This window comes from Dermacentor variabilis, chromosome 5, assembly GCF_050947875.1.
Source record: "Dermacentor variabilis isolate Ectoservices chromosome 5, ASM5094787v1, whole genome shotgun sequence".
Lineage (NCBI taxonomy): Eukaryota > Metazoa > Arthropoda > Arachnida > Ixodida > Ixodidae > Dermacentor > Dermacentor variabilis.
This window is the reverse complement of record NC_134572.1, coordinates 192215309-192229821: the sequence shown is the minus strand read 5'-3', so window position 1 is coordinate 192229821 and position 14513 is coordinate 192215309. Positions and strand designations below refer to the sequence as shown.

At 42.1% G+C, this 14513-nt stretch overlaps 1 protein-coding gene across 4 annotated transcripts in view; it reads left to right on the top strand.

Moving 5' to 3' along the window:
- The window catches only part of rhea (Talin_middle and talin-RS domain-containing protein rhea), a 439862-nt gene that overhangs the window by 20966 nt on the left and 404383 nt on the right, over positions 1-14513 (top strand). For 2 of the 4 annotated variants that reach the window (XM_075693865.1, XM_075693869.1), the window contains exon 2: positions 8683-8809. The exons of the other annotated variants lie outside the window; for them this stretch is intronic. In XM_075693865.1, the coding sequence (XP_075549980.1) occupies positions 8683-8809 (127 nt within the window). The remainder of the gene's footprint in view (positions 1-8682; positions 8810-14513) is intronic. 4 annotated transcript variants of the gene reach the window in all.

Below are 14513 nucleotides of genomic sequence, written 5' to 3'. Positions count from 1 at the left end.
TGGCTTGAAAGCAAGATGAACCTCACCTACAAATGCAAAGGTGATGAGGATAAGAGGAGCTTGTACAGGCCAGTTACAGTAACGTCAATGATATACAGAATGGTAATGCAACCCATGAAAATTAGAACTGTCGAAGTGGGTGGAAATGAATGATGTACTGGAGGAACTACAGAATCGGTTCAGACCGGGCAGACGCTTAGAGGATATGTTTGTATGAACTCGGTGCATAGAGATTTCAGTAGCTCAGCTTAGACCTTTATGGATAGCTTTTCTAGATGTTAAAGGAGCCTACGAAAACGTAGACAGGAAATTGTTATGGGGTATTATAAAGCACGAAGGCATATATGACAATTTCGTGGAGCTGCTGAGGGAGATATTTAGAAACAGTCGACTGCAAATTGTATCCAAAGGTCAAAATTGTAATGAAGTGGTGGAAATTCACTGAGGACTGAAACAAGGATGTCCTCTGTCTCCATTTTTTGCGGTTTATGTTAAGGGCATTGAGAGATGACTTGAAAACAGTGAATTAGGGTTTAATTTATCCTACACGTGTATTGGACAAATCATGCAACAGAACGTCCCTGTACTGATGCATGCAGACGACATAGTGCTACTCGCAGACAATGCAAGAGATTTACAGGTACTGGTCAATATGTGTGGCAATGCAACAACAAATCTAGGCCTTAAATTTAGCACAGAGAAATCGGGAATTATGATCTTTAATGAAGAGGCGAGTAACTACATGGTGTCAATTCAACAGCAAGTCATACCCATAGTCAAGCAATATAATTACCTCAGCATCATCATCATCAGCCTATTTTATGTCCACTGCAGGACATAGGCCTCTCTCTGCGATCTCCAATTACCCCTGTCCTGCGCCAACTGATACCATCTAGTGCCCGCGAATTTCCTAATTTCATCGCTCCACCTAGTCTTCTGCCATCCTCGACTGCGTTTCTCTTCTCTTGGTACTCATTCTGTAACCCTAATGGTCCAATGGTTATCAAACCTGTGCATTACATGACCTGCCCACTTCCATTTTTTTTCATAATGTAAATTAGAATATCGGTTATACCCGTTTGCTCTCTGATCAAAACCGCTCTCTTTCTGTCTCTTAACGTTATGCCCTGCATTCTTCATTCCATCGCTCTTTGTGTGGTCCTTAACTTGGTCTCAAGCTTCTTTGTCAATGTCCAATTCTCTGCCCCATATGTCAACACTGGTAAAATGCACTAATTGTACACCTCCCTTCTCATGATCAGGGTTCACTGTGATTAGCTGACCTTGGTAAACATACTCCTTCACAGCCTCTAGAGGCTGACTAGCGATCCTGAACTCTTGTTCCCTTGCCCGGCTATTCATGATTATTTTTGTCTTCCACATAATAATCTTCAACCCCACTCTTGCACTTTCTCTGTTAAGGTCCTCAATCATTTGTTGTAACTCGTCTGCAGTGTTGCTGAACAGAACAATGTCATTGGCAAACTGAAGGTTGCTGAGATATTCGCCCTTGATCCTTACTCGGAGCCTTCCCAGTTTAATAGCTTGAATACTCCTTCCAAACACGCAGTGAATAGCATTGGAAAGATTGTGTCTCCCTGTCTGACCCCTTTCTTTATAGGTATCTTCCTACTTTTCTTGTGTAGAATTAAGGTAGCTCTGGAATCTCTGAATTTTCCCCGGTATTTACATAAGTGGTCTGTACTCCTTGATTGCGTAATGCATCTATGACTGCTGGTATCTCTACTGAATCAAATGCCTTTTTGTAATCTATGAAAGCCATCTAGAGAGGCTTATTGTACTCTGTGGATTTCTCGATTACCTGGTTAATGACATGGATGTGATCGATTGTAGAGTATCCCTTCCTGAAGCCAGCCTGTTCCCTAGGTTGAATAAAGTCCAGTGTTGCCCTTATTCTATTGGAGATTATTTTGGTAAATATTTTATATAATACTATGAGTAAGCTAATGGGCCTATAATTTTTGAATTCTTTAACGTCTCCCTTTTTGTGGATTAATAAAATGATTGCATTCTTCCAGTTTTCTGGGACCCTTGCAGTCGATAGACACCTCATATGAAGAGCCGCCAGTTTTCCAAGCATTATGTCTCCTCCATCTTTGATTAAATCACCTGTTATTCTATCTTCTCCTGCTGCCCTTCCTCGTTTCATGTCTTGTAAGGCCCTTCTCACCTCAACGCTAGTTATAGGAGTTTCTGTATCTGATTCATTGCTGTTTCTAATGGCGGTATCCTCACTTCTCTGGGTACTGTACAGGCCAGTATAGAATTCTTCCGCTGCTTTTACTATATCTTCGAGATTGCTGATGATATTACTCTGCTTATCTTTCAGTGCATACATCTTAGTTTGTCCTATGCCAAGTTTCCTTCTCACTTATTTCAGGCAGTGTCCGTTTAGAAATCATCAGGATGGTAGTGGCCGAATACTGTACCAGGGAGGCGAATTCCTGTTCTGGGGAGGGAGTGTCTTTGTTCAAGCTTAGTGGGCCTTCCTAATTTGGTTGTACCTGGATTAGTATAGCCCCACTTGTTCTCTGCATCTTTTGCCGGTGTCAGGCCTCACTCCAAGCCTGCAGATGTACCTCAGCATATACATAATGCTCAGCGTATACATAAACAAAAGAAAGACTCAAACAGCCACCAAGATAATCTGAAAGTAAAGGGCAAGTGGAATGGAGCAATAATGAAACATAGAGCACTTTGGGGGCATAATAAATATGAGGCAGTGCTTGGAATCTGGAAAAGAGTAATGATGCCAGTGCTAACATTCACAAATGTCATTCTGTGCTTCAAATCAGATAGCTTGTCATGGTTAAAAGTTAACCGAAGATCAGTAGGCCAGTTGGCTTTGGGAGCCCATGGTAAAACCACAAATGAGGCAGGGCAGGATGGCATGGTTCAAGCCTCTTTTGAAGTCTGAGAAGCGCAGAGCAAGATTAGTTTTGAAGAAAGACTCGGGAACATGGATCGAAATAAATGGGTGGCTAAAGTGCACCCATGTCTGTACCTGAAAAGCATGTACACAGAATAGAGGAATAGGTCAAGAAAGTTGGCAATTCAGTACAAGCTAATTGAAAGTGTAACTAGACAACCAAGAGTAATCAGATAGAAAGTGAGACAAACAGATACTGCGAATTCGATGCAAATAAGAGAATAGAAATAATGCGCACATGGAGATTTACAAGAGTGAGAAGAAAGAAATTGGAAGGGAAGATCTGTACGATAACACGTAGGGCACTGCCCTGCTTTTTGAGGCTTGAGCTTGTTGCCTAAAGACAAAAACATACCAGAGCAAATATTCACAACAAGATGCGGCATGTGTATGCTGCAGCGAAAATCCGGAGGCCAATCAGCACATCCTCGTGGAATGCGAAGGGATTCACCCAGTGAGGCCTGAAGGGGACGTACACCTTCCAGAAGTGCTTGGAAAAAAATTTCACCGATGATTGTGATACTCCCTAATGCAAAATTTGAGCGCAGCTGTATACGTGTTTTCATTTCACAATACATTGGCAGCTGCAGACAATCTGTCTCATGCGGCACGTTGCAAACAGATCGAAATGTAGCACAACTGCCTCGCCAATCATGAGGGGCGATGTACGGATGAAGCATGAACACAATTCACAGCAACTGCCACAGACAGACTTTCGCACATGCAGCACTTTATTTCCATACAAACGATGCATGCTACTTTGGCGCCATCTCATCGCCGCAAAGTGGTCTTGCATGGCACTACGCTTTTCTTCTCACGCTTTCACCATATCTGCCTCCTCCGCTTTCCTCCTTGCACTCTGTTTCCTCCTTGCATTTTTTGTCTTCCGCTGTGCTCCGCATTTGCTTTCATCCTTCGCTGTGTTCATTCGCTCAGTTACGAGGGACAATGCCAACGCTCGCCGCAAGAATGGGCGCCTAAGAGCTGCGCTCTAAAAGCATGGAAGAGACTGATATGACCGGATTCGTTACCCACATAGGTAGCAATACAAGGTAGATAGAGAGATGCTCAGGAAGAAGAAAGTATTTAGGAGATATATGCAAAAATGCCAGAACAAAAAAACGTGTAATGCATTGATTGAATCAAGCAGGTTAGGTGACTATTGTCACTGCCACGTTTCAAAGGGGATGCCAGTAAATCAACATCATCAAAGCGCGAATGAGGAGTCCCGCTGCAATACACGCCGCATACGTAACTTGTTTTGACGATGGCATTATATTGTACCGCTATATATTGATTCAATGCTAATATATTACCGTTAACAGCCATCATGAGATGGGTTCTGCTGAATTTATTAGGGTGTTATTGTTTGCATCTGTGAGATTTATGTGTCACCTGAATAATCCACCAGCATTGGTTTGCACGAGATATAGAGTTCTTCTCTGCATAGTGCATTATATTCTGTATTTCTGCACATAATCAATTTATATGCTCTGTACCTGTATTTTTGTATTGTATTACATTGTACATGTCCAAAAGTGGACTGAATTTTTCTTTTCTCTTTGACCTTTGAAGAGCTCTGGTCGTTATGATAGAGATTTGTTTACACTGGTCTCTTTGTGAGAGTAATGGTCGAGGAGTCATCATGCTTGTTGTAGCATTTACCCTTGACCTGCCCCATCCTACTGGAGAAAATAAACCTTCTTTGTCTGCTAGCTTTCTTTGTGTCCAACTCAAACAGCTGAAAAACACTTTCTCAGTTGATAGCGAAGTTCTTTGTTGGCATGGTGAAATGTAGTTTGTCATAATCAATGCCATTGTCTGTATCTTTCATATTAACAGACGGGAAGAAAAATGGGATTGATGTCATCTATAAATCAGTGTATATATGGCTCCTGCAAGGGTTGCACATTTGTTTTCTGTTTGGCTCTCAAACCCAATTTGTCAAACGTAGTCAGACGGTTCCAAAAGTAATAATGCGGTGTAGAAAAGTTGCCACTAAGGCCCAGATAAATAAAGTTCATGATGGCAGCACCACTGTGTCACCACAGTTTGGTGCTTTATTTTATGACCAACGTCTAGACAACTGCTCCTAAAACTAAAGGTGTCCCCCCCCCCTTTTTTTTCAGTGTGACAATTGCTTGATGGGCACCTTTCTTTTGTATCTTGAACCCGTGCAGGGTTGTGTGCAAAATTGTGTGCACCAAAAGATCCATTGCTAGGCAACATCTCAGGACATGCAGTGAGATAGTTGATTTTCTAAAAGAAAAAAAATGTAACTGCTACCATAGCTTGTATGTGCATGTTTCTAGTAAAGTGGACCTTGAGTGTCTTAGATAAAGCGGGTGGACTGTAGGCATAGCACAAGTCAACCACGATCATTCATGTCGGAACGATGTTGGCTCCTGTGAACATGCCATGTGGCTTTCCCATATTGGATTGTATTGCGTGCAAGATGGTGGGCTTCTGTGCAGGTCTGCTTCCTGCGTGATCATATGCAGTAATTTTATCGTCACCCACCCCTCTGAAGTTGCTTGATTTTATAGGAAAAATTTATTAGGGTGCATATTAGCAAGAGATTCGCAGTGGACTTTGGTGCTGAATGTGCCTCACAACCATCAACTCAGGCGGCAAAGAAACATGGCACAGTGCCGCCTCTGGGCCATAGCATCTAAACCTTCAGACACCTCAAAGCATGCGCGTCTTCTAAGCTAATTGGCATTCGACAGCAAACACACCCCTCAACTCGGCTGCACGAAAGCGTATGCCCTTTGCATCAGCAGAGAAAGTCCTGCCGCCAATTAGGTATGACGATGTAAAAGAGCCAAGGAGAGTTGTTCGATTTAAAAGCCACACCACGAGTCCATGTCCTGCCAAAACTCTGTGTATTCAGGAAGAACAACACGGTCACTGCAGAAACCATAATGCAACCATGCTTTAAATATTACTGCCACATAAAGGCTGTGGGAAAAGCCTTTCCGCAGCCTTTATTGGCACTTAGCGCAATACTGTCCAAACATGGCGTGCATCCCAAACAGTCCTGATCTAAACAGCCCTCACCCCACTATACAGTTCTTCGTCTTCTCCGTGCCGCTCGTGATTTCCAACATCCTCTTCCCCCACAAATTCACTCGCATATTTTTAGCGGAAATAGAAGTTGTATCGGCCTCGTAATCTTAGTGCTGTTTGCTAGCCGGATCCGGCATGCTCTATCGTTTCCGTCAGTGCTCTCGTATACTTTGGAAATCCTTCCCATATTCCAGAACGCTATCGGCACTTTGGCATCACGTATGAATGCAGTGTCATCAACCTTTAATTTATTTTGATGGGTCTTTCCAGAAGTGTGTGCTTCTAAGATTATGCTAGGAGAATGCCAGCAAACTTGAGAGTAGGAAAAAATTGAGAGGCAGACATAGACAAAGTGACAGGAAGGTGGCTGGACTAACAACTGAACTTTATTCATGAAAACGACGTCCCCCAAGTCCGTACTGAACATGCGCAGGCACAACCAAACAAAAACACGGTCAACACCATATCTATACACGTCTACAGTTATCAAGAAATAATAGCTCTTTCTTGGTTAGGAACACAGATGGCGCGCTTACACACTTCTCTGGGCCAAGTTTATAGATGCGATAGGCTTCAATCAGTTCTCTTTCCTGCTGAGTCTTAGCCTTCACCAAGATTGAAACGTCATTGAAGATAGGATTACAACCGCACTCCTTACAATGCAGCAGAAGATTACCTCCTGTGCCTGTGGGTATTAGATTTGCATGCTCACGCATGCGATCATTGACACAGCGGCCGGTTTGTCCTATATAATCTCTACCACATGTCAAACAGGAGGTAATCTTCCGCTGCATTGTAAGGAGTGCGGTTGTAATCCTATCTTCAATGACGTTTCAATCTTGGCGAAGGCTAAGACTCAGCAGGAAAGAGAACTGATTGAAGCCTATCGCATCTATAAACTTGGCCCAGAGAAGTGTGTAAGCGCGCCATCTGTGTTCCTAACCAAGAAAGGGCTATTATTTCTTGATAACTGTAGACGTGTATAGATATGGTGTTGACCGTGTTTTTGTTTGGTTGTGCCTGCGCATGTTCAGTACGGACTTGGGGGACGTCGTTTTCATGAATTAAGTTCAGTTGTTAGTCCAGCCACCTTCCTGTCACTTTGTCTATGTCTGCCTCTCAATTTTTTCCTACTCTCAAGTTTGCTGGCATTCTCCTAGCATAACCATGTACCAACTAGCCCAACAGGCCACTCTCATGCTTCTAAGAGCCAACAGGTAGCCTTTGTACCAGCAGTTCCAGGAAACAGTTAGGCTGTGTTGCCAGTCTCCAAAGGTGCAATGTGTCAGTGTGATTCTCTAATGCTTCACTAACTTCATGGTGAGTAAGGGCTGTAAGTCGTCTAAGGCCTAAAAAATGAGCAGGTGTAAGAACTTAAAAGCCTGTAGCGTCAACAGAAACATGTTAATGGTCTAGAATTTACCACTGTCTCGATTTCTGCTAAAAGCGTACTGAACTGTTCAAAGTTGAAGCTATCTTTTCCTTATGTTCTCCTGAAGCATTGTTTGACAGTCCCAATCATCTTTTCCCAAAAGCCTCCCCAACAAGAAGCACACTCTGCAATAAATTTCACATTATGTGGCTTGTCGCGCAAAATTTCTGTGCTTCTATGTCTCGAAGGATCTGGTATATGGACTTGAGCTCATGACTGGCTGTGTTAAATGTTAGAGCATTGTCAGGATATAGGACACTTGGTATTCCACGGTGGGCAACAAAACGACGGAAAGCTATAAAAAATGACGTAACAGTCATGCCACTGCATAGCTCTAAATGCACTGCTTTAACTACCGCGCATGTAGAAACAACAACGTAAGCTTTCACGGTTAGGTCTCCTTGCACAAACACAGGTCCAGCAAAGTCAATGCCGCTGATTTGGAACAGCTATTATTGGGACACTTTTTCCTTTGGAAGTGGTGCGTGGCCCGAAACGTCACATTCTTTATTTTTATTTTAACCTTGGCAAGTGCATGTTTTTTTTGGCACCAGTATGTTTCCTCGCGAGATGAGTTTTCATCAGACACTAGACTAAGAGATGCAGGAGATTTATGCTTGAAAAGCTTCTGGCATTTTATACACAATGGCTCTCAACTGCAAGTGTACCAGAAAGCTGGAAGAATGGCAACATTATACTGATCCATGAGAAGGGAGACGTTAAAGAATTGAAGAAATATAGGCCCATTAGCTGGCTTTCAGTATTGTGTAAAATATTCAGCAAGATAATTCTCTATAGAATCAGGGCAAGACTTGACTTGAATAAACCAAGAGAACAAGCTGGCTTCAGGAAGGTATATTCTGCACTGGATCACATCCATGTCATCAATCGAGTAATTGAGAAATCTGTAGAGTACAATCAACCTCTCTATATGGCTTTCAACGTTTATGAAAATGCACTTGATTCTGTAGAGATACGAGCATTCATGAAAGCATTGCATAATCAAAGAGCACAGGAGGTATACATGAATGTCTTTGGAAATGTCTAAAAAGATTTCACAGCTGCCCTAATTCTTCACAATAAAAGTGGAAAAATACCTGCCAATAAAGAGCTCAGGCAAGAAGACACACTTTCTCCAGTGCTGTTCACTGCGTGCTTAGAAGTATAAAGCTATTAGATTGGGAAGAAGTGAGAATCGACAACGAATACCTCAACAACCTTCACTTTTCAGATGGCATAGTCCCGTTCACCAACACTGGGGACGAGTTGCAACGAATGATTGAGGACCTTGACAGAGAAGAGTGGGCAAGGGAACAAGAATTTATTATCACATGTCAGCCTCTAGATTCTGGGCTGCAGTACGTTTATTTAGGTCATGTACTCACAGGCTACCCTGTTCATGAGAAGGAGGTTTACAGAAGAATAAAAAATGGGTTGGAGTGCATGCGGCAGGCATTACCAAATCCCGACTGGGAACTTACCACTGTTGTTGAAAAGTGTACAATCATTGCATTTTACCGGTGCTAACTTATAGGGCAGAAACTTGGAGGTTAACCACTAATCTCGAGAACGAGTCAAGAACTGTGCAAAGAGCAGTCAAAAGAAAAATGTTAGGCGTAACGTAAAGAAACCGGAAGAGAGCGCTGTGTATCAGAGAGCGAACGGAGATAGCCAATATTCTAGTTGACTTTAGCAGAAAAGAAAATGAAGTTGGAAAGGTCATGTAATGCTTAGGGTAGATAACCGGTGCACCATTAGACTTACAGAATGCGAGCCAAGGGAAGGGAAGCGCATTTGAGGAGAGCAAATTAGCAGGCGCAAGATTGACTCAGCGCAAAGGAAAAGTAATTGGAGACCGCTAGGAGAGGTCTTAGTCCTGCAGTGGACATAAAAATAGGCTGCTGCTAAATTAAAGTTAAGGTTGGAGCAAAGTAATGCAAATGTAATGAGCAGTTGCTAAAATTTCATCACTTACTTTCACGGGTAGTAATTAGTAACTGTAATCAAAAATCTTTAAATCAGGCAATTGTAAATGTAATCGGTTACTTTTTTCTTTAATGTGTATAAATCTGAAAATGGGGAGCATGTGAACTGTAGTCTGTGAGGAAACTAGTGTTCCTGATTTAATTATGAGCACTGCAAATAATTACGGAGCCCTTTCTATCTTCCTGTTTTCATGCGTGCCTGCGGCTTCCTCCTTCTTTATAATTACGCGTCAGGTTATGGGTTGCGTGCAGTATGCCGCGAAAACATCTCAAACAAAACCCCCATGGCCTGGGAGGAGCCTGCCAGCGAAGCAACGGGACACGCGTGACATCGCTTCCCCGTAATGCCTGCAACGTGGCGATTCCCATGCAATGCCACATCAGTGCCCAACAGCATTTCGCTTTGAACTCTCTTACTGTGGCCAGTTTGCTTTGGTTGCCAGCTGAGAGCGAAAGATTATAGAGTGGTCTGTGAAAGATAAAGGATGCGATCACATTAAAACCTTTATATATAGTAAGGATTAAAAGAAACACTATATTTTCAAGGTAATTATATTTCTGTGGTAGTGCAGAAAGAATACTGTGGGTTCTATATAAGTTCTGAATTTTTCTTCGCCATCTATGCAGTTTTCTTTCTGTATTACATGGTAATGCATGCTGTGGAATTCTAGGTGTATGTATATGGACATACTTAGGCACTCTCATGTTCTGCCTGTCTAGATAGGTTGTATTTATTTAGTTCAAATAAATAGCTTTCTACAGCTCCTTATTTGCAGTTTTTTGGCCCAGTTATGCTAATATTTTTCTTTTTTTTTCCTGTTCACTGTGGATCAACATCTTACTACTTAAGTAATATTCGATTCAGAAAATCTTGGTGCAAGATGTTTATTTTTATTTGTTTTGCGTAAAGCATTCGCATTTCATTGCTCCCGTCATTCTGCAGGACAACGTCCAAACCCGTGAGAGGATGTTGAAATGTGTCTCCTTAAACTGTTTTTTTTAAATCAGTTTTTGTGTTAGTAGATAGACCGCATATGAGACGACAGTAGCTGTGCTAAAGGCTTTATGTGTTTAATGCATATTCAAATGTCTCCTTACACTGTTCTTCTTTAAATTCAATTTTTGTGTTAATATATAGATCATACATGAGAAGACAGTAGTTGTGTCAAAGGCGTTATGTGTTTAATGCTCGATGACTGATTTTGAATGTTCAAATACACTGAGGCTGAAACGTCTTCTACTACTGATGAACAAAAGGAAAGGAAACAGAGGGGCTCGATTTTTGTTATTCACGACCGTATAAAGACAACAAGCAATGAAAGCATAGAGGTAATTTAAATTGGTTGAAATTTAAATGTGGAAAATAGTGAAGACAAGAGAAATGAAAGTGGACAAAAAGATAACCTGTCCCGGTGGGGACCAAACCCGCAACCTTCGCATTACGCATTGCTACTGATGTCACACGAAATGACGCTTTGAATTGCAGCTTTGAATCGTAGAATCGAATTTCAGTTCTGGTGCTTGGCGCCTTGAACACCGTATTATTTATTTGACCTAAGCGGACCCCGATTCTGACCTGATTTCCCGAAAATTGGAAGAAAAAAGAAATCCTACAATGTAACAGTATAAGCTGACCCCCCCCCCTCCTCCTCCCCTGAAAAAAAAAATAATAATAGCGCTAGACTTTTGAAGTCCCAAACAATGTTTATTTCGAACATGCGACACCAAGGGCGCATCTGGCACAGCTTGCTGCGTGCAACCCGTCACTCATCGTCGTCATCCACGTCGAGATTCCTTGCGGCTCTCCTCCTGCCGGTAATGGGTGTTGTCTCCTGTACCGTACAGCTCATTGGAAATTCAACACTTCCTAAATGTGCGCAGGATCCCATGCATTCGCCACCTGTCCTGCAGCGACACGCGACCGCAGGTGGCCGCACGAGCCAAATACTCGGATCTTTGCTGGCCCGTGATTTTTGTCTCCCGCTTTCTTTCTTTTTATTTTATAGCTTCGGCTTAGGATGGAATAAATATGGTATGGTGGTGCTGTCGCTGCGACGGAGCCCACATACAGGATTTAGATGGCTATACCGACAACAACGGGAAGTCAATGCTAGACCTTTGTGAGCAACATAACCTCGTTATCATGAACACAGGGCCTAAGTGGGAAGGGCAGATCACATGGGAAGTGGGAAACTGGCAATCAACCATTGATTACTGTCTGATGACAGAAGGAATTCATGATAAGTTGAGAGAAATGGTCATTGACTAGGAAGGGTATAGCAGCATAGGGAGTGACCATAAACGCATCATTTTAAAAATGGGATATGTAGTTGTGAAAGAGAACGAGGAGTGCAATATGGCCAGTCCAAATTTGAAGGCTGAACAAATAGCAAATATAGTCGCTAGAGTCGAGGAAGAAGTTGGCAAATGGCCAAGTAAAGAGTGGGAATATGGTGAGCTTCTAAGTGTAATAACGACAGAAATACGGAAAGAGAAACAACATGTTCGTTGGAAAGGAACAAAGAAACCGAAAAGCTGTTGGAACAGGGAGATACGGGAAGCGATCGTCGAACGACAGAAAGCATCCCGAGAGCACAGGCAGGCAAGGAAGGCGCAGTTGCCGCGGGATGAAGTAACCAGTAAATGGGAAATATACCCGGAGAAAAAGTCTATGGTTCAAATAGTGGTGCAAGCAAAATTAAAAGGTGAAAGTGAACGTTGGTTGTCAGAAATACGTGAGAACGCAGGCTTTCCCAGTTCTGTGATCACTTCAGTATGCGAAGCCATTTTGCAGAAAGAGAAAAGAAGTTCCGAAACTTCCCAAAAAGAAAAGAAAGACAAAAGACAAGTGCACGTGTTGCCATACTTACACAAGTTGTCACACAATCTAAAAAGGTTTCCAATAGACATAATATTAATTTGGTTTTCAGTGCCCCGTGTAAGCTGTCCTCGATATGTAATCGCATGAACTAGCACGAAAAACACCTGTGCACCGCAAATCATAACACTCGTTTCACTGAATGCAGGCGCAACATTATCTATCAGATACCGCTCAGCTGTGGAAAATCTTATATAGGTCAAATGGGACAGTGCTTCAATGAAAGAGCTCGTCAGCACAGCAGTAACATAAAGTATGGCTATAGGAGTCATTTAGCCGGACACTGTAAGAAGTGTCACTGCAGCCCCATATTTGAAAATACAAAAATCATGAGGAAAGGAAAAGTAAAGAGGGAAAGGGTAAAAGACGCTTAACATATTAGAAAAGAAGGAGATAAATGTGTAAGCACTCCCTCTCTTGCCTTGTCGGGAAAAGAAATAACATTTTAGGATGAAAGATTATAATATTGCTAATTTACAGATGTTTTTGCGACTGGTGTGCGCATGCCTATTCTGAAAAAGGTATAAATGTCCGGTGAATTTCAAGTAAACTTCCAGTTGGCAGTCAGCGCGTTTCTGTGGTATTTGTTTCCTTGTGTCCTCGTCTTTTTCGCGCTGTTTAACCTTAGTTCTAAGTATGAACCAACTAGCCCTCATCAAGATCTTACTAACGTGAGAAAAAGAAGGCCGCACCTAGAATATTTTGGAACCACATAAAATTATTAGACAGGAAGTCAACAACAATACAACAACATATCCTAGACGAAGATGAAAACAGACTGGAAGGAGAAGCGGAAATAAATTACATCTGAAAAATAACAGCCGAATCTTTCCAAGCCAATGACGAAGTTGTATTTGAAGAAAAAAAAAGCGTGGAAGAGACCTAGGTGGAAAAGAAACTGGTGCTGAAAAATTTCAACTGGAAGAAAGCCGAATAAAAAATTTGTGAGCACACAGCCGCAGGGCTAGACAAGGTTCCTATTAGGCTGATTAATAAACTAAAACCAAAAAGTAAGGAAGCTCTGGTGAAAGCAGTGGAAGATACTTCAAAAGATATACGAATACCAGACAGTTGGCGAAAAAGTAGAATGAACTTAATTTATAAAGGTAAGGGGGAGAAGGATACAATTCACTCGTTGACCGTTACATCAGTAATATACATGCTAGCAATGCAAGCAATAAAATTAAAGCTTCAAGCATGAGTACAGAATGATGGCATTTTGGGAGAACTTGTGAATGGCTTCAGAATAGGTAGGCGCTTAGACGATAACCTATTTGTTCTTATTCAGTGTATTGAAATATAGAAAGTAGAAAGCAGACCATTATATGTGGCCTTTTTAGACATTACAGGAGCCTATGACAACGTAGGCCACAACATTCTGGGGGATGTTCTGGAAGGGGAAGGCTTAAGTGACGATTGCCTACAGCTTTTGAGAGATATTTACCTAGAAAATACCGTTTGCGTTGAATGGGAAGGGATGAGGAGCAAGGAGAAAGTTCATATCAACAAGGGACTGAGGCAGGGGTGCCCTTTATCCCCGCTTCTGTTTATGATGTACATGGTGAGGATGGAGAGTGCGCTATAAGGAAGTAATATTTGGTTTAATCTCTCATACAAACAGGCGCGAACGGTAGTAGAGCAGCAGCTTCCAGGTTTATTTTATGCGAACGACATTGTGTTGCTAGCTAACAAGCAAAGTGATTTGCAACGTCTGGGTAATACTTATGGACAGGAAGGCAACAATTTAGGTTTGAAATTTAGTATTAGGAAATCGGGTGTTATGGTATTCAATGAAAACAGTGGACAGACAGAGGCAATACAGGGCCAGGAAATACCTCTGGTAACAATATAAATACCTTGGTATATGGATAAAGGAAGGCAATAGATATATGAAAACACAGGAAAAAACCATAACAGCCAAGGGGAAGAGAAATGCAGCCATAATGGCAGCACAGAGCACTATGGGGATACAATAGGTACGAGGTCCTCCGAGGTATGTGAAAGGTGTAATGGTTCCAGGACTTACTTTTGGAAATGCGGTTGTTTGATTTAAATCAGGGGTACAATCAGGACTCGACGGGAACAAAAGGTCAGTGGGTCGCCTCGCATTGGACGCTCACAGGAAGACTACAAATGAAGCTGTTCAGGGTGATATGGGCTGGACTAGTTTTGAAGTGAGGGAAGCTCGCAGTAAAATTG